At 44.6% G+C, this 23,803-nt stretch overlaps 1 protein-coding gene across 6 annotated transcripts in view; it reads right to left on the bottom strand.

Annotated features, from left to right (window-relative positions):
• Positions 1–875: 875 nt before the first annotated feature.
• Positions 876–23,803, bottom strand: part of LOC138295236 (zinc finger protein 665-like) — a 39,169-nt gene continuing 16,241 nt past the window's right edge. For 5 of the 6 annotated variants that reach the window (XM_069233425.1, XM_069233424.1, XM_069233426.1 and 2 more), the window contains one exon: positions 876–4,880. In XM_069233425.1, the coding sequence (XP_069089526.1) occupies positions 3,013–4,461 (1,449 nt within the window). In that variant the 5' untranslated portion in view covers positions 4,462–4,880 and the 3' untranslated portion in view covers positions 876–3,012. Of the gene's footprint in view, positions 4,881–5,787; positions 6,291–23,803 lie in introns of those variants that run through there. The other variant, XM_069233427.1, reaches the window with a different exon arrangement.

Raw genomic sequence — 23,803 nt, 5'->3', positions numbered from 1 at the left:
TTTTATCATGGTTACTAGGTGGAAGCCCAGTCGGAGACCAGGTCGGACGGGAGTGTGGTCCAGCGCTGTCGCATTTGTCATGACAGTTTATTATAGTAGGCTCTGGAGCAGGAACCAGGAAAAGGGCTTTGTCAAGCTGCTTAGTGACCATTAGTCAACTTTAACAGGACACATCACTGGATGTGTTAGCCCATCACCACACCCAGCAGTGATATTGTAGACCACCTCAATCTAAGTATGTGGGCACAGAGTTCATACAATGTCTCTCTCGTGGTATGTTAATGGTTTAAAACTTGTATTGCATGTACATATGTAGGCAACACAATCATTTTCTATGTATAGTACTCCAATTCTTTTGGGTCGTGTTCTTGCTTTATAAAACCCTCTAAATAAAAACAATCATATATTTATAGAAAAGATCGAGACTGAAGTAATTTCTGCCACATCTGCATCATTGAAGGATGCCAAGGGGGGTACTAGACTATTTACTCACATTGGATTAAAGTAAGGGGGGGGGCAATCTGCAAGGTGCTCACAATTTATGAGGCTAGGGGTTGGGGTACACATTGCTGACACCCTGAGTCCCTGTCCATGGCATCTAAACATAAATCCTCTGTTTGAGTCTCCTCATTAACCCACTCCCATGTTTCCCCAATGCGGGCCACAGAGTTTATCTTTTTGGAACAAGGCTCATGCAGAGATGAAACCTTTGCTTAGTCTTTTCCTATTCAGGCAAACAGATTTATGTATTTTTTTCTAATGTGTGGGCACAGCTTGAATGGACATTTGAGCACTTTAGATAAGTAAATAACAATATATAATGTACGGTATAAGAAAGTTTACAGTGTTCAAACATCTAAGATTGCAGTCAGTACTTTCATCAAATGTTCATTTTATTACAGATCAGCAAGTTAAGAAAATACACTGTACGGAAGTAGAAAGAATACAATTGTTGTCTACATATGATATAGGAGATTGTAATCACTGCTCTAAGTAGAGGCCTCTTATTCACAGGTTGTCCAGCAAACTGTCCTGCAAAGTCTGTACAAATGGTGGCAGCTCCTGTCCCGCATGAAACCATAAACCTCATGCACACATACTTTGGGGACTACAATCCTCTAAGGCCATTGGCATCTGAGTTCCAAACAACCCCCAAAACTCAACTTGTCCTCTCCCAGGCAGAATAGTTAATGAAAGAAAGACACTGTCAACGATAAACAGCAAGAAGATAAGATCCTGGATAACAAACTCTCAATTTTACTATCATAAATGTCCCAAAACTGTGGATATGAGCCCTAGAAGACCTTGCAGGTCTCACGTAACTGAGTAAAGAGTCAGAGCCAGGTCTTAGCACGAGGTGGTCAAAATAGTTGTAATACCACAGTAAGCTGGGAACACTTGCATTCTGTCCAGGTTTGATGTTCTCTGGAGTTTGCATATTGTCACCTCTGTGGTAAGTTGGGACCTTTTCTTGACTAATTCTTACGCACCTACGATGACTGCCACTATTTCTGTTCCAGCTCTTGTTCAGGTATTTCACCTCCAGTATCTGTGAGCAGGTGTAGATCTTTTGACATAGCAACTGAGGACTGTTTCAAATGAAAGACCTAACAACCAGTACATCTTAAACCTGGTGGCCTTTTTGATGCCTAATCAGAAAACATTTGGTAGGAAATGCTCTTTCATGTTTATAATATTCAAATAGTTTCTCCCTGGTGTACAATTTCAGACCAAGAGTTAGCTATTCCTTTGTAATGAATGTCTTGTCACTCTGAAGACAGATACAGTTTCTCTCTGGAATGCATGATCACACATTAGGATCCTCCTGTGAAAAAAATGCTTTGCAAGAAATAGTTGTTTCTACCCATAATGACTATCTGATCAGCAACTGGTCACATTTATGGCTTCTGTACATGCATAGTGTGGGTTTTGGGATGCTGCATTAATAGTCCCTTTGTAATGATGGCTTGGCCACATTCAGTTATTCCAACGCAGGCCTCGATAAATCATAAAAATGTTAATAGACCTGCAAGCCTAATATTTTAGTTCATTGAGCCGTTGTTAACTATGAAACTACCTTCAGATACGCGAGTTCGGTATGCCTGCTATATAAAAAACAATTTTGTTTGATTTAATAAACTTTTGCTCCATATGCAATACAAATCTAGCCACATACAGGATATACCTGACCCCTGATGTGCCTCTTTGTTCGTTGACAGCAGGGCTGGCAGGAATGTTTCTCAAATCATATTTAAAAAATATCACTTTTAATCAGTGCTTTAAATGGAAAAATAGAAGTGCAGGTACTCTCTATCAGAGTACCTGCTTGTTTCTGAGAAGTGCCGGTACTCCCCAATTAAAAGTATTACGTTTTTCTTGAGATATGCCGGTACTCTCCCTCTGAAAATAAAAAAGTTCCGGTACTCAGTACCGGAGAGTACCGGCCCATTTAAAGCACTGCTTTTAATAAATACATAACTAAAGCAAGGAGTGGTAGCACACAGTTATTTGAGGTCAGCAGATTTTCCATTGTTACGGCCACAAAGTTTCTCTCTGACATGCAGTTTTAATGATAAAACTAAACAGTGTACAAACAATAATATTTGGAAATGGAGTTTTTGCAAATATTTGTCATTTACAAATCTCCAAGTAAAAGTGTTCTGATTTATTTTGCTCCTATTTAAATCTTTGTTTGCATCACACTTTTGATTTATTTATTTTTTAAACGTGCTTTCATAATTCCTAACATTTTGAATATTTTTACTTTCTATTTCCAAGCTATTTAAATGTTGTTAGAAAAAAAACTGACATCCCACAGCCTTTTGTTTCACAATGATTGTTCAACAACTCACTTAACAAAAAACTCTAAACGTAGTAAGAGAAAGAAAAGTGAACACCATTTTCCAAGACAAGCAACAATTAGTAAAAAGACAACCTGAAGTTTGCACTCGATCCTTGAACAGACACCAAATGCGTCAAGATAAAAACAAGATTTAAAGGCATCTTTATATCTCATTCAATTTCCGAATGGACAGAACACCAGTTCCTTTCCAGCTTGAGTTCACTCCCCAGAACGGACCAAGCCTTAAAACAGCACGACCTCATAAAATCTGACTCCCTATTTCGAGTGGGCGAGTAGATTTTGAAGCCTGCTATGGTGTCGTTCCTGTGTGAAGGTGAGTTGTCCCACAAGGGATGACTGTCTGATGTTGCATTAGTTTGGGTTTGGTATGGTTTCTCTCTTGTGTGGACTTTCTGATGTTGAATTATGTTTGCCTTGGTAATACATGCCTTGTCGCATTCAGTACATTTATAGGGTTTCTCACCAGAATGGATTTTTTTATGCTGTTTTAGAATCTTCTTTGTTCGGAACTCGTAATTACATTCTGTGCATATATAGGGTATCTCCCCGGTGTGGAGTTTCTGATGTTGCGTTAGATATGACTTTCTAATAAATGCCTTATCACATTCAGCACAAATGAATGGTGTTCCCGTTCCCCCAGTGTGGACTTTCTGATGCTGCCTCAGCTCTCCATTTGTTATAAATTCTTTGTCACATTCTGTGCATTTATACGATTTCTCCCCAGTGTGGATTTTCCGATGTTGTTTTAGCTGTCTATTAGTTTTAAATGCTTTGTCACAGTCATTGCATTTATACCGTTTCTCCCCAGTGTGGACATTTTGATGTTGTGTTAGGTGTCCATTAGTAATAAATGCTTTGTCACATTCTGTACATTTATACGGTTTCTCACCAGCGTGGATTTTTTGATGCTGCCTTAAACTTGTCGTCGTTCTGAACACTTTATCACATTCAGTACATTTATACGGTTTCTCCCCAGTATGGATTGTCTGATGTCGTTTTAGCTGTATATTAGTTTTAAGTGCTTTGTCACATTCATTGCATTTATACGGTTTCTTCTCAGTGTGGATTTGTTGATGCTGCTTTAGGTTTGTCTTGCTTCGGAATACTTTATTACATTCTGTACATTCATACAGGTTCTCCTCAGTGTGGACTTTGCGATGACGCTTTAGATTATATTTCCATCTGAACACTTTATTACATACAGTACATTTATATGGTTTCTCCTCAGTGTGGACATTTTGATGGTGCTTCAGCTCTCCATTTGTTATAAATGCCTTGTCACATTCTGTACATTGATATGGTTTCTCCCCAGTGTGGATTTTCTGATGTCGTTTTAGCAGTTTATTAGTTTTAAATGCTTTGTGACAGTCATTGCATTCATGTGGTTTCTCCCCAGTGTGGACGGTCTGATGTTGTGTTAGGTGTCCATTGGTAATAAATCCCTTGTCACATTCTGTAAATTCATACGGTTTCTCCCCAGTGTGGATCTTTTGATGCTGATTTAGATTAGTCTTCTGCCCACACACTTTATTACATTCTGTACTTTGATATGGTTTCTCCTCGACGTGGATACTCTGATGCTGCATTAGGTCGTTCATTGCAAAGAACACTTTGCCACAGTCAGTCCATCAATATGGTGTTTCTCCAGTATGAAGTTTCTGATGTCTCTCTTGCTCTTTCTCTGCCTAATAAATGTGTTGCCACATTCTAGATATTCATACGGTTTCTGTCCTGTGTGTTCTTTCTGATACCAGGTTAGCTCTTCCTTCGTAATGAGCACCTCATCAAACTTGCTTCAATATGTCAGTGTCATGCCTTCAATGTATATCATCTGATGTCTAAGAGCCAAGTACAGTCCTTATTTGGCAGTTTGGGTTTTCTGCTGTAGAAAAGGATTTTGGCGAGGCATTAGCCTTCAAGTGAACAGATTCTGAGGCATACTGTTTTTTACATCACTTTCTGCACAAGTGATGTTTAATTCCTTTGCCTTTTTCGTTCATCACTACATTTATGTCACCTGTTAAATTAAGAAAAAGAAACACTGAATACGTTTAAATACACAGTCTATAAAAAAAATATATTAGCAATTAATTGTCTATATAGACAAGTGCGCTGAAGAAATTCTCGATTGCACTTTCAATGTAAAGGTGCAGCAGGCAGAGTAAGAGCATACTATCCTTTCATGATCTCCTTCTAACGAGGAGTGTAGACTCAAGGAGTAACCAGGACACCAGAAAAGGTTTTTTGTTCAGTGAGTGAGACCCTCTCTCCATGACACACTACAATGTCCTCCCTGGCCCTCATAATATTTTGTCCACATAAGCTACCCACACCAAATTTGCATCCTTCCCAAATACCCCCGCCCCCCCCCCCCCAACACCCTAGGTGTTCTTGAGGTACCCAGAGTTTGTAGGTTCCCCAGGAAGAGACCAAGAAATTAGCCAAAATACAGCAAAAAAAATTCTTTTGTTAAATGGGTAAAAAAGGGCTGCAGAAGAAGGCTTGTGGTTTTCCCCCCTGGAAATGGCATCAACAAAGGGGTTGCGGTGCTAAAATCACCAACTTCCCAGCTTTCAGGAACAGGCAGACTTGAATCAGAAAACCCAATTTTTCAACACAAATTTGGCATTTTACTGGGACATACCCCATTTTTACGATGTTTTGTGCTTTCAGCCTCTTTACAGTCAGTGACTGAAATGGGTGTGAAACCAATGCTGGATCCCAGAAACCTAAACATTTCTGAAAAGTAGGCAATATTCTAAATTCAGCAAGGGGTAATTTGTGTAGATCCTACAAGGGTTTCCTACAGAAAATAACAACTGAAAAAAAAAATATTGAAATTGAGGTGACAAAAACAGCAATTTTTCTCTATGTTTTACTCTGTAACTTTTTCCTGCAATGTCAGATTTTTTTAAGCAATATACCGTTATGTCTGCTGAGCTCCTCTGGTTGCGGGGATATATAGAGCTTGTAGGTTCATCAAGAACCCTAGGTGCCCAGAGCCAATAAATGAGCTGCACCTTGCAATGGGTTTTCATTTTATACCGGGTATACAGCAATTCATCTGGTGAAATATAAATAGTGAAAATAGGTATCAAGAAAACCTTTGTATTTCCAAAATGGGCACAAGATAAGGTGTTGAGAAGCAGTGGATATTTGCACATCTCTGAATTCCGGGGAGCCCATACTAGCATGTGAATTACAGGGCATTTCTCAAATAGACGTATTTTGTACACTCTGTCTTACATTTGGAAGAAAAAAATGTAAAGAAAGACAAGGGACAATAACACTTGTTTTGCTATTCTGTGTTCCCCCAAGTCTCCCGATAAAAATGGTACCTCACTAGCGTGGGTAGGCCTAGTGCCCGCGACAGGAAATGCCCCAAAACACAATGTGGACACATCACACCTGCGTTTTTAGTCCTGGGCTCCCAGCCATCAAGGGAAACTGACCAAACACAAACATTTCTAAAAACTATAATGCAAGCATAAACACAAAATGGTAGCAATGGTATATACACAAGTTGCACCTTCCATAAGTGTCCAAACATACAGAGGTGTAAACCTCCTACTTCCGAGATCCACCCACGGTGCTAAATGATTGCCTACCCTACTATCAACAAGTAGATAAATAATAAATTCAAAGACAATACAACCATAGCACACTATAGGTTAAGAAACACGAAGAGAAAAATTAAAAAATTATGTCTCTTCGACTGATCCCAATGGTATTAGCAAGTCTTCTGTGTTTCAAAAAATACTATTTGTTCTTCAGTCCATGTATAATTATCTTCTTTTATTCAGAGGAAATAACAAATATATCTTCATTCCAGATGTTTATATGGACAGCCAACACATGTTTTGTCACCAATGTGACTTTGTCAAGGCTGTAAGATATACAAATCGTCAAATGTATAAGCAATAAATGTATAGAACATGACAAACTGGCTAAATGTGAAGAAAGTTGTTTATGATATTTAATAAGCCACCACCCAACGTGGAGGAGAAGAAAACAAACAAGCATTTGCAATGCAATAGGTCTCGCATTTGTGAGAGTTAGAGCTATTTGGATTGTAAATGGCAATGTCTTTTACCTACATGTTTTGGTTTGGAGTGTAGTGGATGAATGCCAGGTGCAACAGCAACCCTCCGAGGCCTGTCGCTGCACGAGAGAGGACACAACAAGGCCACCATCTTGGGAGTGTTTTTACCTCATTCCTACAGAGTGACTGTGATATTATACACAGTAGACCATTGGTTGATGGGGAAATGCTCTCCGCCTGTGACAGCGAATGTGGAGGGTATTTGAGGTGGGGCCTCTTCAAATAGGAATCAGTGCTATTTGAGCGCTCTTTTAGACAGCGCGGAAATGACATCTGCAAGGTTGCAGTAGCTTTGAGGGGACTGTCAAAAGCCATGACACCAATGAATGAAAAGAGGAGGAAGTCATGGCCTTTGCTCCACTTTTGTGACCTATGATACGCTGCTTCTCTCACTGTGGTACCCTTGTGTTAGCTTCTTTGCTCTACAGGGTCAGGAAAATGGCTGCCCCTACTAACTGAACTCTATTTGAAGAGGCCCAATTTACATCCAAAGGCTAGATACATTTTGCTATCTAGCTTGAGGCCGTGAAGTGCTTGGGTCTGGAGTCACAACTTCTTTTCCACCATTTTGGAGTTATTCCCAGACTGCCCCAATATGCACTAGACAAAGAAACCTACGGTAGAGAAAGTGGCTTAATGGCCAAAGCTCCTGACTTTGGAGCTGGGGAACACAGTTCGTGTCTCAGTGGTGCCTCAACATCGTGTGATTCTGGGCAAATCACTTAGGCCCTTATTACAACTCTGGTGGTCGGGGGAGAAGTGGCGGTAATACCGCCAACAGGCTGGCGGGAAAAAAAATGGAATTATGACCATGGCGGTTACCGCCATGGTCATCCGCCGCTTCTCCACTCTGACCGCTGTGCTGGATTCTTCGGTCTCCAACCCGGCGGCCGTCACCAGACCACCGGCGGTATCACGACCATGCATACCGCCATGGATTTCGGGTGGTTTGGAACCACCATGAAATCCATGGCGGTAGGCACTATCAGTGCCAGGGAATTCCTTCCCTGGCACTGATAGGGGTCTCAACCATCCCCCTCCCCGAGTCCCCCCCTCATACCCCCTGCCCCCAAAGGTGGCAGGAACCCCCTCCCCCAACATGCACAGACACACACCCCCTCCCCACCCTCACCCCAACATGCACAGACACACACCCCCTTGCCACCCCCACCATGCACAGACACACACCCCAACACACACACATACACTGCAACAATACATACTTACACACATACAACAGACATGCACGCTGACCGACCGCACACATTTCCCGTACACACAACCCCCCGCATGCATACACGCACTCACACACCCCCTCTACATACTTACACGCAGACCCCCATGCACGCACACAACACACAAACTCCCCCACCCCCTCCCCTAACGGGCGATCAACTTACCTTGTCCGTTGATCCTCCGGGAGGGGACGGGATACATGGGGACTGCTCTGCCGCCAGCTCCCCGTCACCAGAACACCGCCACACCGAATCATGGAATGTGATTCGGTGGGCGGTGTTCTGATGACGGGCAGTGGAGGTGGATCAGCCTCCACTTCCCCGCCGACCGCCAGTATGGCTGCTGGCGGCTCTCTGTCCGAAAAAGGATGGAGGGCTGCCAGCAGTCATAATACGCTGTGCAGCAAACCGCCTGCAATGGCGGTCTTCAGCACGGCGGTTCCTCAGCAGTCTTTGAAAAAGACCGCCGAGGTCGTAATGAGGCCCTCTATCTCTCCTAGCTACCAAAAATGAATGTGTTCTTGTGTAATGTAACCGGTGTGCACGTAAACTGCTGTTATACCTTTGTATCGAGTTCGCGCTATATAAAACTGCAAAAAATACAAAATAAATAAAGCACTCTAATACCTTTGTATCAAGTTTGCGCAACATAAAACTGCAAAAAAGTAATAATAATAAAAAAGATCCCATAGACATTGCAAAGAAACAGCAAGATGTCCGAAAAGTAGAGAGAGGAAAAAAGCAACATAAGGCCATGCAGTGCACAGCTGCAAAGCAAAAGAGAAAAATAGTGCGTCACACTAAGTTACATGGCCGATTGTGCAATAATCTATGTAACATGGTCAGTCTCCAAGGCGGTAACAAAGCAGCCTCAAACCGGGGCACATGTAAAACATTTACCAACAACATCAAGAGATTTTTGAAAAGTAGGCCCAGGAACCAATAAAAGTGATGGGCGGGAGATGGGCGCAGTTAAGGCCCACAGAAAAGGTTGCAACATGCTGAAGAGCAGTGCTTGTGCTCTGCTCTGCTCAACCTAAAAGTGGTACGTTTGTGTTATGCATGTAATGGTGCCACACATTGTGAAAAGTATGTCCTGTGCCACAAGTGCATATGACACATTCTCTCAGTCACTCATAAACTTGTATCCGTTCGTTCACAAACGTTTATACATCTCCACAGACCACACTTTAATTAACACACGACAGCCCTGTCATAGTGCCCCTAATCTAAGTATTTTGTTCAAATCATTATCTAGCTCTAGGGACATTAGGTTTAATGTCAATGAAGCTGCAGAAAATGTTGATGACCCCTGTTCTGAGACAGCAGTGTGACAACCAAGAGGTGCACCATGCCTAGTGTGAGACATCAACATTTAGGCACACAAAGTGAAAGGAAAAGCAACATGAAAAATCTATATGACTTAAAAGCTGAAGCCCACGAAGTCTTAGAACATACTAAAAATACACTGTAGCATGTCTAACTAAAAAATAAGCTGTTAAATAAAGTAAAACATCACTTTTCCTACTAACGCTTCCTGCTTAAAATCACTTTCTTTCTTTCCCACTCATATGCCTTTCCCCTCCTCCTAGTTGATTACCTGCCTCTCCCTTTGCGTCCCTTTTGTACTTCCTGTCTAGAACCTTTTCACACCTAATCCAATCGCTCGGTTCTCGGCCATTGGCCTCCACCCTCCCATTAATGTTTGCAGTTTAGTTTATGGTTTACGACTGTTCTTTGCAAGCTGAAGCTTCGACTTCACTGTAGTATACTATTTAGAGCGCAATGACTTCAGGTCAAAAGCGGCTTCTAAGAATGTAAAAAGTAATCAAATAAATCATGACGTGGATGTGGCTTCAACAGCCTATTGAACTACAAGAGAGGACCGCCTGCACTCCGTTTACGAGGCTTTGTTACTTCACAACAATTCAGCTCTTGAAATACGTTTTTTTTTAATAGTTATTGTAGCTTGCAGTTGCATGAAAATAAAGCTCTCACACAGCATTGAACGAAGCGCACAGAGCCGCACGATCCATGCTACTGCAGAAGTAAACATACTCACAAACTTGAAAATTATTAAAGCCAATAGTCTCATCTGTGAGGCTTGGGAAATTAGTTCCGACAATCGACATGAGTGATCACGTCTTCGAAACGAGTTAGAGCTATTAGCGTTGTGAACTCCTAACCAGACTTTTGTTGCTACAATATTGTAAAGAAAAAAAATGCACGTGATCCCACAATGTAAAACTCAGCGTGATCACGCTGAAATTGAAAACCCAAAAAACAAGCGCTTTAACAGTTAAAAAAAAAAAAAAAGAGGTCGCCGCCAACAACAGATGAGGAATGGAAGCACAAGGAAACTGCAGTTGAGCGGTGCGCCACTGCAAACAGCGTGAGTGATGTATCGCTGTCTGAACCACCTGGGAGGCTGCACAGAAGAGCGACACTGGACTGGACCAATGGTAAGCAGCAGGTGGGAGCAAAGTCCGTTATACAATACAACAGGTTCTCCAACCAGCGCATGCGCGCTGCCTAGGCTCAACCTAAACACAATTTAAAATAATATAAGAAGAAAAAAAACAAGAAGAGATGATAAAGAGAGGATCACTCTATCAATCTTTTTTACTTCTATCTATCTTTGCAAATCTATAATTCTATCAATGTATCTATCTTTTCTAGTGCATCTATCTGCAGGGTTATCGCTATCAATCTATCTATCCAACCCTGTCCACCTGTCTTTGTAAACTGCTCTGTTTATTTTGCACGCCTCACCATCTATCTTTTTTTTCAGCCTTCTCTTTTTGTAATAAAGATTTACAAAAAACATTACAAAAAACCATTAGCAGGCAAGAGGCTGCCAGCCAACACCAGATCACTTGGCTTTTTAGGTTGAGTGTTAGTTTGACCTTTTGATTTTACAAAATGTATGAGTAAAATATAGTTACTTCTAGTGGTTTTCTGTCAGACTTCATCCATAAGTCTGTTGGGACATTCACATTTTAGTATTTTTTCCTTTATTCAATGATTTTTAGATTGATGAGGGCTCGGCTGCTTCCCCAATTGTTGCAGAAACCATGGCAGAATGAATCAAGAATTGCCAAAGTCAAAAGGCTGGTGGCCGACACCAGATCTATTGGCTTGGACTACAGCATTTATAATGCCATCCACTAGAGTGACAATAAAACATGGTCTCAGGCCGGGACTGCGGCATTTATCGTGAAATCCGCCAGAGTGAAAACGAAACACGGATTCAGGCCTGGAGGTCAGCACTTATAGTGAAATCCACTAGAGTGACAACGAAACATGGCCTCTAGCATTTATAATGAAATCTTCTAGAGTGACAACAGAACAGCCTCCAGTTCTGGACTTCAGCATTTACAGTAAAATCTGCTATATTGACAACAAAACATGGCCTCCAGGTCTGGACGTCAGCATTTATAGTGAAATTCGCTAGAGTGAAAACGAAACATGGCCTCTAGCATTTATAATGAAATCTTCTAGAGTGATAACGGAACGTGGCCTCAGGCCTGGACTTCAGCATTTATAGTGAAATCCCCTAGAGTGACAACAAAACGTGGCCTCTGGCTTAGACTTCAGCATTTACAGTGCCATCCACTGCAGTAGCAACAAATCATGGCCTCAGGCCTGGACTGCAGCATTTATAGTGAAATCCGCTAGAGTGACAACGAAATGTGGCCTCAGGCCTGCACGCATTTATAGTGAAATCCAATGGAGTGGTAACAATAAATGGCCTCAGGACTTCCTGTGTAGCTTGATTGGGAGGGACAATGGAAAAGAAAAAGAAAGAAAAAAACACATAATTCCAGGGTGATTGGGGGTGGGGAACACGTGGTCATTCCGTTTTTTCAATAACTACATCAAAACCAATGACAGCTGGCTAAGAAACTTTTTGTATAGTGAAGGGAACCGCTATGATGGTGGTTCCTTCACACATACAGAGCTGACCGCTGGTCAGCTGTCATCTTTATATACCATGAATTACTGTCTGTCACGGTGGTGGACATTAAGTCCTCCACCACTTTGACGAAAGGTAGCCTGTCCTCCATAGTCTACCAGTAAACTATTTTTTTAAACATATATATTAAGATTTTAAATTCAAATCATGATTCACTTTAAACTTGCTGGAGCTCTTTCAAAATGCTTCTGAGGCTTGTGGACTCTAGTTAAGCATTTGCTAACTCTTGCAGGGTCCTGGTCCGTGGGTTTTTGCAAAACTGCAGCCGGTCCAGCAAAGGACCATGACCTCTTGTTGCATAGTTCTATACCTCAGAAGTCGTGCTGAAGCGTGCTATTCCTGCAGTGGGGTCTGCAAATTCCAAAACAAAACATACCTTTTAAAAAGTTTGTTCTTTGAAGGGGAAACCTTCAGGGCTCCCAACATGGCCTGGGTTCACGTGCTCTCCGTTAGTGTGCCATTTCTTTTTTTTTCCAGGACATGGGCAGTGAGTGGCTGATTCCTATAATGTCAGCCACAACATTTTTCTCATGTTGCAGCAGTTAATCAGATTCATAGAAGATTTCTGGAACTAGATATGGAGGAGACAAAAAAAAAGCTCCTTCATCCAATAGGACTGAGATATTCTTTAAACTGTGGGCGACTGAAGTCCACTAACATCAATTACATAAAAGTTACTGAATCGATTTAAACTAATCCAAGAAAAGAGAGAGTTATGCCTTTCTTCTGTGTGTTGTGCAAGTCCTTCAGGTCTGTTTCTGTATAGAGAGCATAGGTTCCTGTTGGAATTTGTTAGAACTGACAGCCAGAGTGCCATTGAAAGAAAAGCATTTGCTGTGGTCTGGGCACTGATGAAGCTGAGACCATACCTGTTTGGAACTCACTTCCGGGTTTAGACAGACCACAGGCCCCTCAAATGGCTCATGCAGATAAGGAGTGAAAATCCTAAACTCTTGAGGTGGTCCATCAGCCCACAGGCAATTGACTTTACAGTGGAGCATCGCCCTGAGAGAGTGACCACGCCAATGCTGACAGTCTCTCCAGATTCTTCCGCCTTAGTGATGAGAGCTCCCAGGGGGTTGGGTAGCTCTCCCCACTTTCAGCTGGGGGGGGGACACATGTTAGATCTGACAGGCTTATGGTGGTCATCCCCCAACTTTTTGCCTGCCTCCCTCCACTTTTCTGACATTGTTTTTGCTGGCTTTAGGGCTCTGTGCACTGCTGTTGAATGCTAAAGCACATATGCTCTCTCCCCTTAACATGGCAATATTGGTTCTTACCCAGTTGGCATATTTAACTTACCTGTAAGTCCCTAGTAAAGTGCGCTACCTGTGCCCAGGGCCTGTAAATTAAATGCAACTACTGGGCCAGCACCAGTGATTGTGCCACCCACATATGCAGCCCCTCAACCATGTCTCAGGCCTGCAGTTGCAAAGCCTGTGTGTGCAGCTTCACTGCCACTTCGACTTGGCATTTCAAACTACTTGCCAAGCCTTAAACTCCCCTTTTTCCTATCTAAAAGCCACCCCTAAGGTAGGCCCTAGGTAAGCCATAGGGCAGGGTGCTATGCAGTGTAGGAGGCTGGACTGGCTTGTAGTGAGTACCAAGGGGTACTTGCACCTTGCACCAGGCCCAGTTACCCCTTATTAGTGTATAGGGTGTCTAGCAGCTTAGGCTGATAGATAATGGTAGCTTAGCAGAGCAGCTTAGGCTGAACTAGGAGACGTGTGAAGCTACTACAGTACCACTTAGTGTCATATGCACAATATCATAAGAAAACACAATACACAGTTATACTAAAAATAAAGGTACTTTATTTTTATGACAATATGCCAAAGTATCTTAGAGTGTACCCTCAGTGAGAGGATAGGAAATATACACAAGATATATATACACAATAGCAAAAATATGCAGTATAGTCTTAGAAAACAGTGCAAACAATGTATAGTTACAATAGGATGCAATGGGGAAACATAGGGACAGGGGCAACACAAACCATATACTCCAAAAGTGGAATGCGAACCACGAATGGACCCCAAACCTATGTGACCTTGTAGAGGGTCGCTGGGACTATTAGAAAATAGTGAGAGTTAGAAAAATAACCCTCCCCAAGACCCTGAAAAGTGAGTGCAAAGTGCACTAAAGTTCCCCTAAGGACAAAACAGTCGTGTTAGAGGAATAATGCAGGAAAGACACAAACCAGCAATGCAACAACTGTGGATTTCCAATCTAGGGTACCTGTGGAACAAGGGGACCAAGTCCAAAAGTCACAAGCAAGTCGGAGATGGGCAGATGCCCAGGAAATGCCAGCTGCGGGTGCAAAGAAGCTTCGACTGGACAGAAGAAGCTGAGGTTTCTGCAGGAACGAAAAGGGCTAGAGACTTCCCCTTTGGTGGACGGATCCCTCTCGCCGTGGAGAGTCGTGCAGAAGTGTTTTCCCGCCGAAAGGACGCCAACAAGCCTTGCTAGGCGCAAATCGTGCGTTTGGCGTTTTTGGACGCTGCTGGGGCCCAGGAGGGACCAGGAGGACGCAAATTGGACCTGAAGAGAGAGGGGACGTCGAGCAAGACAAAGAGCCCTCACTGAAGCAGGTAGCACCCGGAGAAGTGCCAGAAACAGGCACTACGAGGATGCGTGAAACGGTGCTCGCCGAAGTTGCACAAAGGAGTCCCACGTCGCCGGAGACCAACTTAGAAAGTCGTGCAATGCAGGTTAGAGTGCCGTGGACCCAGGCTTGGCTGTGCACAAAGGATTTCCGCCGGAAGTGCACAGGGGCCGGAGTAGCTTGCAAAGTCGCGGTTCCCAGCAATGCAGCCCAGCGAGGTGAGGCAAGGACTTACCTCCACCAAACTTGGACTGAAGAGTCACTGGACTGTGGGGGTCACTTGGACAGAGTCGCTGGATTCGAGGGACCTCGCTCGTCGTGCTGAGAGGAGACCCAAGGGACCGGTAATGCAGCTTTTTGGTGCCTGCGGTTGCAGGGGGAAGATTCCGTCGACCCACGGGAGATTTCTTCGGAGCTTCTGGTGCAGAGAGGAGGCAGACTACCCCCACAGCATGCACAAGCAGGAAAACAGTCGAGAAGGCGGCAGGATCAGCGTTACAGAGTTGCAGTAGTCGTCTTTGCTACTATGTTGCAGGTTTGCAGGCTTCCAGCGCGGTCAGCGGTCGTTTCCTTACCAGAAGGTGAAGAGAGAGATGCAGAGGAACTCGGCTGAGCTCATGCATTCGTTATCTAAAGTTTCCCCAGAGACAGAGACCCTAAATAGCCAGAAAAGAGGGTTTGGCTACCTAGGAGAGAGGATAGGCTACTAACACCTGAAGGAGCCTATCAGCAGGAGTCTCTGACGTCACCTGGTGGCACTGGCCACTCAGAGCAGTCCAGTGTGCCAGCAGCACCTCTGTTTCCAAGATGGCAGAGGTCTGGAGCACACTGGAGGAGCTCTGGACACCTCCCAGGGGAGGTGCAGGTCAGGGGAGTGGTCACTCCCCTTTCCTTTGTCCAGTTTCGTGCCAGAGCAGGGGCTAAGGGGTCCCTGAACCGGTGTAGGCTGGCTTATGCAGAATTGGGCACATCTGTGCCCAAGAAAGCATTTCCAGAGGCTGGGGGAGGCTACTCCTCCCCTGCCTTCACACCATTTTCCAAAGGGAGAGGGTGTCACACCCTCTCTCAGAGAAAGTTCTTTGTTCTGCCATCCTGGGCCAGGCCTGGCTGGACTCCAGGAGGGCAGATGCCTGTCTGAGGGGTTGGCAGCAGCAGCAGCTGCAGTGAAACCCCAGAAAGGGCAGTTTGGCAGTACCAGGGTCTGTGCTACAGACCACTGGGATCATGGGATTGTGCCAACTATGCTAGGATGGCATAGAGGGGGCAATTCCATGATCATAGACATGTTACATGGCCATATTCGGAGTTACCATTGTGAAGCTACATATAGGTAGTGACCTATATGTAGTGCACGCGTGTAATGGTGTCCCCGCACTCACAAATTTCAGGGAATTGGCTCTGAACAATGTGGGGGCACCTTGGCTAGTGCCAGGGTGCCCTCACACTAAGTAACTTTGCACCTAACCTTTACCAGGTAAAGGTTAGACATATAGGTGACTTATAAGTTACTTAAGTGCAGTGTAAAATGGCTGTGAAATAACATGGACGTTATTTCACTCAGGCTGCAGTGGCAGGCCCGTGTAAGAATTGTCAGAGCTCCCTATGGGTGGCAAAAGAAATGCTGCAGCCCATAGGGATCTCCTGGAACCCCAATACCCTGGGTACCTCAGTACCATATACTAGGGAATTATAAGGGTGTTCCAGTAAGCCAATGTAAATTGGTAAAATTGGTCACTAGCCTGTTAGTGACAATTTGAAAGTAATGAGAGAGCATAACCACTGAGGTTCTGGTTAGCAGAGCCTCAGTGAGACAGTTAGGCACCACACAGGGAACATATACATGCACACCTATGAGCACTGGGGCCCTGTGTGACAGGGTCCCAGTGACACATACATATAGGCCACAAACCTATGAGCACTGGGGTCCTGACTAGCAGGATCCCAGTGACACATAACAACCATACTGAAAACATAGTGTTTTCACTATGAGCACTGAGGCCTGGCCATCAGGATCCCAGTGAGACAGTGAAAACAGTGACAAACACCCTGACATACACTCACAAACAGGCCAAAAGTGGGGGTAACAAGGCTAGAAAGAGGCTACCTTCTCACATGCAGGTAAAAGGCAGGAAATGTACTTATGTGTTTTACATGTCCTGGTAGTGAAAACTCCTACATTTGGTTTCCACTACTGTGAGGCCTGCTCCTCCTTAGAACTGCCCTCATATACTCTTAAGTGGTAAATTCTGATCTGAAAGCAGTAGCCATGTCTTGTTTGGTATCGCCAGACTGGTAATAGAAAATCCTGCTTACTGCTGAAGCTGGATTTAATATCAATATTTTAGAAATGCCACTTTTAGACAATGGGCATTTCTCTTCACTTATTGTCGTTTGTGCCTTCCAGCCTTTCTCCAGTCTACGTCTGGTCTGTGCTGGTTGACAGCTTTCCTTGTGCATTCCACCCAGACAACCATAAACACAGAGCAATCAGTCACATCTGCATCCTGAATGGGTCTTCCTGGGCAGGAAGGATGGAGAGCCTCACACTTACATTTCAAAGGCCTATGGCCTGCCCTCACACAATGGACTGATAACCACCACAGGGATCCCTGCAGACAGGACTGGGCTGAAAAGGAAACATGTACACTTCAAAACCACCCTTTGAAGTTTCCCCCACTTCAAAGGCATTTTTGGGTATATAAACTGGGTCTCAGACCCCACCAACTCAGACACTTCTGGACCTGCACCCTGTCAGAGGAGCTGCCTGGCTGCCCAAAGCGCTCATCTGGACTGCTTTGCTGAAAAGGACTGTGCTGCCCTGCTTGTTGCCCGGCTGACCTCTGACTGTTGGAAGGACAGTGCCTTCCTCCTTAAGTCCTCTCCAAGGGCTTGGATTGAGCTTGCCTCCTGTTTCTGAAGTCTCAGGGCCACTTTAAGAAACTCCTTGTGCGTCAAACATCGACGCAAGGCCTGCAGAAATTGACGCAAAGCCTGCATTGTGGCTGGGAAATCGCTGCTTGCTGACTGAAACGATGCAGCACCAACTTCTCGGCAGTGCCTGCCTTTGAATGGAAAATTTGACACATCGCCTACCGGATCGACAAAGTGCCTGCTCCTTCTACCAGCAAGTCAAGCATTTTCAATGTTTCGTCCTGGCCTCAAAACACCCCCGCATCGCAATAAGCAACCAAGACTACGCGCCGGAAAAACAACGCAAACACTTGCAGCGTGGAAAGAAAAGACGCATCATCTGTGCCCCGCTGGAAAATCTGACACAACACCCTATTTTTCCACGTAATCTCCTCCTCTGTGGTCCCTGTGCATCGTTATTTTTTATGCATCCCAGATACTGTGTGTTACAAAGAAGTAGCTATTGATTTTCAAGAACTGAGACTCTTTTAAACCTTTTAAGTCATATTTGTGCTTATTGGATCTTTGTCGTTTTGACCTTATTTTATTCGGATACAAATTACCTATTCTTCTAAACCTGTGTGGTGTATTGTTGTGGTGTCTTCACTGAGCTACTGTAAAATGTATTGGACAAATACTTTACACATTGCCTTCTAAGTTAAGCCTGACTGCTCAGTGCCAAGCTACCAGAGGGTGGGCACAGGATCATCTGGATTGTGTGCGACTTACCCTGGCTAGGATTGTGGCCCTCACTTGGACCAGGGTGTATATCTCTGCCAACTAGAGACCCTATTTCTAACAGAATTAAAATGGGAAAGACCACTTGTGGTCCCAGTTTGGAGGGTCTACTCAAAACTTGCAATGCAGAATTCAAACTAGATTAACTTTTATAGGAATGTTTTGGGCAGATTCGTTGAAGGAACTACCCCGACCCATTTGGGGCTCTACACTGAAATCCAGTAGGAAGATGTATGCGATTCAGAGCCTTTTGTGGGATGGACCAACCATCTCACAATCTAAGCTGAACCTCTGCACTCTAAGAAGGACCCTCATCTCAAGAATGGCTCCGCTCCTGGTAATTCCCTCTTTTCAAAAACATTGCATTGGTAGGAGGTCTTTCTCTGTAAACACACTACCCATGGAGCAAACTTCCAAAGAGAAAACAGACCATCAATACGGAGCTAGTATTCAGACAAGCAATAAAACCTCACTGTACCCAAAATCATGGCAAGAAATCACAAGTATCTCTCAGGGGTGCATCATCAGTAGAGATGTGTGTGTTGTCCTGTCCTCTAATAACAGCATCCTGTGGTTAAAAGTGGGGTTTGTGAGTCCTAGTCAGATATGTCAGTGTCTTTGTAAGGTTTTAGCAGAAAAACACCACACAGCAGGCCTCAGGGGAAACAAAAAACAAATGTGGCATTTTTTTTTTAAAGTTTGGCTTTAGATGGGTATTAGATTTGTATTATAAGTGTGCTCCTGCAATCAGGGCTGGATTGGAGATCCAATGCAGCCCTGGCAACTTTGTCATACCAACCCCCGAAGGATGGAAACAAGAGTATGTGGATTATCCTTCTTTTCTTACTGGGGCAGATATTGCAGCACCATTGCAAAACAGCCCGAGTAACAAACCCAGCCTGACCCTACTAGCCTCCTGGGGAAACACACGATGTCTGAAATGGCCAGTCTGGCCCTGCCTACAGCTTTGAATGGCCTAAAACGCTGTTTAAATTGCCACTACAGTTTTACAATGAGGCTACTACCTCAAAGAGTAAAAGGTGCAGAGCAAATGTGACCCCAGTACTAGTGGGACCGTTAATCTACGATCTTTCTAAAGTCACCCATCTCAACACCCTGCCTCCCCCCAACAGTGGTCAAGTGTAGGCGCTACGCACAGCGGGTCTAGGCACTATCTACAGCAGAGCGGATATACAAATATGGGCACAATAAGGTCTGACCCTGAACAGAATAGATGTAGATGCTATATAGAGCAGCGGCTCTAGGTGCTACCTGCAGCAGAGCAAGTGCAGGGACTATGAAGAACACAGTGGGTCTAGGCGCTACCTACAGCAGAGTGTCGTAGTTAGGACTCTTGCTCTAGGCAAGACAGCTGGTTAAAGGATGACAGTACTTTTGTTTGTAGGCGACTATACCTATCCTACAACAAGTCGCAACTGTTGTCCCAACCTTACCGGCTCACTAGCAGCAGCTCACCAGAAACACAATAGTAAAAGGTGATTTGTGGCAGCCTTTACGCATGGACTAGAGAATAAGACATCTCAGGGAGTGTCGTCGTTAAACGGAGATTACCCCTTTCTCACAGATATATCATGTCTCATACAAACACAGGCAATGACAAAGATGCAGTAAAGTTTCAATAGTGTTTATGTAACACAACTGCAGTTTGTGATATGTTGCATGGGCTGCAATGATTAGGATAATGAATAATGCAAGAAACAGAATTGTGAAGACGAGAGTCATTATTACGAAGACCCCCACCATCTTGCAATGCAAAAAAAAAAAAAGACATATGAGATGTAATATGCCCCAATACCCTGATGTGAGAGGCCTAACCTTCTACCTGAAGGAGAGCTGGGTTTGCTAAACCTAATCTGCCAATGCCATGTCCATGAGAAGAGCCCCCAACCCTCATTACCTTGTAATGAGGTCTCTATCTCAAACTCCGTAGGCACACGAAGACGGGGTCTGTGTCAAGACGACGTGCGGCATCAATATCAGCGATGGTGGTGATGCCCTCTGGTCGGAATCCCTCTGATTATCGGTCTAAAAGTGCGATGTATTTATACAGATCTACCGGGACCCCTGACGTAGGTGTGTTCCCAAACAATAGATAACAGACATGCTTGGGACGGCAATTAATATAAACAATCCCTCGAAAGTATAGAGAGGGAAAATCCCAAAGTGTGAACACCTACTGTTTGTTTGTCTTAGTTGCTTGATTTTGACGCCTTAGCGCGGTGGCACTGATAATGCAAATCATAACAAGTGGCCTAACTATAAACAAGGCAGCCATCTTAGAAGAGTTAAATAATTAAATGGGCTAAGACAGAGCAAGCTAAGTAGGTTAAAAATCACTAGGTGACAGGGCACGAGTCTGCAAGCCAAAGGCTAAGCTAACTCCTGTTATCCCATTAAAATAAACTAGGATTCACTACACCCTCCCCATTGCAGTAACAGGTATGACAAAGGTACAGGAACCCAAATGCTAAAATTGCTCTGAACTAAAAAGCTAAAAGCATAAAAACTAGCTAAAAAAAAAAACATTAAAATGTGTTAAAAAGGAATAAAAACAGTTAAAATACATACAGAGATGTTAATGTCAACCATGACAAGCACAGCGTGCCAAAGCATGTCAAATTAAATGCATACTCTTTAATCGGGAATGGCAAGTCAATTCATTAAATTATTTGCTGTACGCATGATCTTGAAGAGTGTCATCGAAGTCACCAACCAAGGATCTAAAAAATGAGTCAACATCATCTGATGTTAAATCGAGTTCTGAACGGACAAACGGATCCACAGAGCAGTAGTAAGCAGTACTTTCTGGTGTAATGTCATTCGTTGCAGTGCCCTCGTCCATGGTAGATCTCAAAACGGAAGGCTCATAGGTGGCCTCGCGGAGCAACCTCAGTCTCAAGGGGTATGACTGTATATGAACCCTCATCAGGGACATCAGCAGTTTGTGGTCCACAGGAGATGTCGATGCAACAGCAAGACAGACCATAGGCAGATGTTCAAGAAGGCACCATATGCAGTGGAAAACTGGCTGTACGCACCAGAGAAGGGGCCGAAATGACAACGACCAGTCATGCTCCAGTTTCACCAGTAAGGGTGTACCGAAGATCCGAACCATGCGTTCACGGCACAGTGGAGTTGGTGGGAGCGGCTCCATTGCTCTGTGTTGCTGGAAAGAAACAACTGCTGCGAATCAGAAGAAATAGCAGTAGTAGTCCGTCAATCAAAGCAAAAATAATTGGAAAGCCACCAAACACAGTTGAAAAGAGCGAGTGGATGGCTGACGGGATGACTCCGAAGACAGTCTGGAAGATGGACACGAAACCAGACCCGACAGCTTAAAGAAATGAACAGTCCCAGTGGTGCTTGAAGCACTGAATATTCTGGATACCAGTTTTCCAAAATGCTTGGGGAAGTTGGTATTTAATAGGGATTGTATCTCAGCTGATGATCTCGCAATCTGGAGAGCATACGTCTCCTTTGCGGATGTCAAGGCGACCTGTTTTTGATACAATAGCGCCTTTAGCCTGCTCAGCTTGTCATAGTTCACATTAATAGTATCTATGTGGGGCCATATGTCAGATACGTTTATCTCTCGTGTGGGGGGGGGGGACAAAACATGTCCACAACACGTAACGACCTTCGAGACCGAGATTGTGTAGGCAATTCCTGGTCGCATGCCGCAACAACTTTGATCGTTCAGTACCTCATAACTTCCATTGGAAAGTACATGAAATACCGGGTGAATAAAAGGGACGGAAGAACCCTTCAGCAAACAGGCCAAATTCGAGACCCCCGCATTGCAAAGACCGTGAAGGGACACCTGCTTACATGTCATGGAATGACTAACAGCAGTCTCACATTCGCTTCCGCTAAGAAAGACCTCTGTTTCGCCGTTCAGACATTTATAATCAATCAAAGGGCCATTTCCACTCTTCCTTAATATAGCTATCTCCTAGTCGCTCGTACCTTCCCACTGCAAGATGTTTCAGGCAGCTTGAGAAACGAAAGGTCGAAATGGGTAAATTAATTATGCCATGTAAGAGCCAGATAGTTGAAGGACTCTTGGCTACCGTGAAGGGCAACTTATCTAATTTTTCTACGTGAAGCATGGTGAAATTTTAGCCTCCCTTTTAGCCATTGTCTGTTGTTCTCTGGAAAAATTAAAAGCAGTGAAGAATTCACTCCCGTTAATATACTTCCATGGAATACAGCCATTTTTCAGTGTCTGTAAAGTCCAACCCAGCTGCAAAATGGAACGTACCTGCGTTTGACCATGATATAACCCGGACAAGTCTGTCTGAGTGATATCAATAGCAGACAACACTATGGCCCTCATTCTGACCTTGGCGGAGGCCGCCCGCCAAAGTCCCGCCGTCAGGTTACCGTTCCGCGGTCGAAAGACCGCGGCGGTAATTCTGACTTTCCCGCTGGGCTGGCGGGCGGTCGCCTTCAGACCGCCCGCCAGCCCAGCGGGAAAGAGGCTTCCACGATGAAGCCGGCTCGGAATCGAGCCGGCGGAGTGGAAGCTGTGCGACAGGTGCAGTTGCACCCGTTGCGTATTTCACTGTCTGCGCAGCAGACAGTGAAATACATGTAGGGGCCCTCTTACGGGGGCCCCTGCAATGCCCATGCCAGTGGCATGGGCACTGCAGGGGCCCCCAGGGGCCCCGCGACCCCCCCTACCGCCATCCGGATCTCGGCGGTCCGACCGCCGGGATCTGGATGGCGGTAGTGGGGGTCGGAATCCCCGCGGCGGTGCAGCAAGCTGCGCCGCCGCGGAGGATTCAATGGGGCCGCGGTACACTGGCGAGACCCCGCCAGTGGTGCCGGTCCGACCGCGGCTTTACCGCCGCGGTCGGAATCCCCATTGGAGCACCGCCGGCCTGTCGGCGGTGCTCCCGCGGTCCTCCGCCCTGGCGGTCAAAGACCGCCAGGGTCAGAATGAGGGCCTATATTTGATAGTGAATAAATTCTGTTGGACAGAGTACTCATGCCGTTGTCCACAACCGCTAAAGTCTTTTCTAAATTTTCCTTATCCAATTGCCTTAAACGCGCAGCAGCCTCAATCTGTGAAAGTTTCCAAATTTAATTGAACATAGCATATAAAAACCTTTTCGAGCGCTGTTTTCTAGGACCCAGCAGAAAATCCTGCAAGTCTACATCTTCAGAAAGAGTGTTCAGGTGTTTCTTAACTGCGGCTAACGTGTTGGTCTGTACCCATTGCTGGCACAGCTTACCCACACTGTATGTCGTAACTATACCTGTATGCTGACCCGATACAAAGCGAGGGTCTGGCCTTTTAATTGAAAAAAACCCTGAAGAGTTAAAAAGAAACGCACTTGACACTCATTAG

This window comes from Pleurodeles waltl, chromosome 5 (genome assembly GCF_031143425.1).
Source record: "Pleurodeles waltl isolate 20211129_DDA chromosome 5, aPleWal1.hap1.20221129, whole genome shotgun sequence".
In the NCBI taxonomy this organism is placed as follows: Eukaryota; Metazoa; Chordata; class Amphibia; order Caudata; family Salamandridae; genus Pleurodeles; species Pleurodeles waltl.
This window is presented reverse-complemented; position numbering and strand designations above follow the sequence as displayed.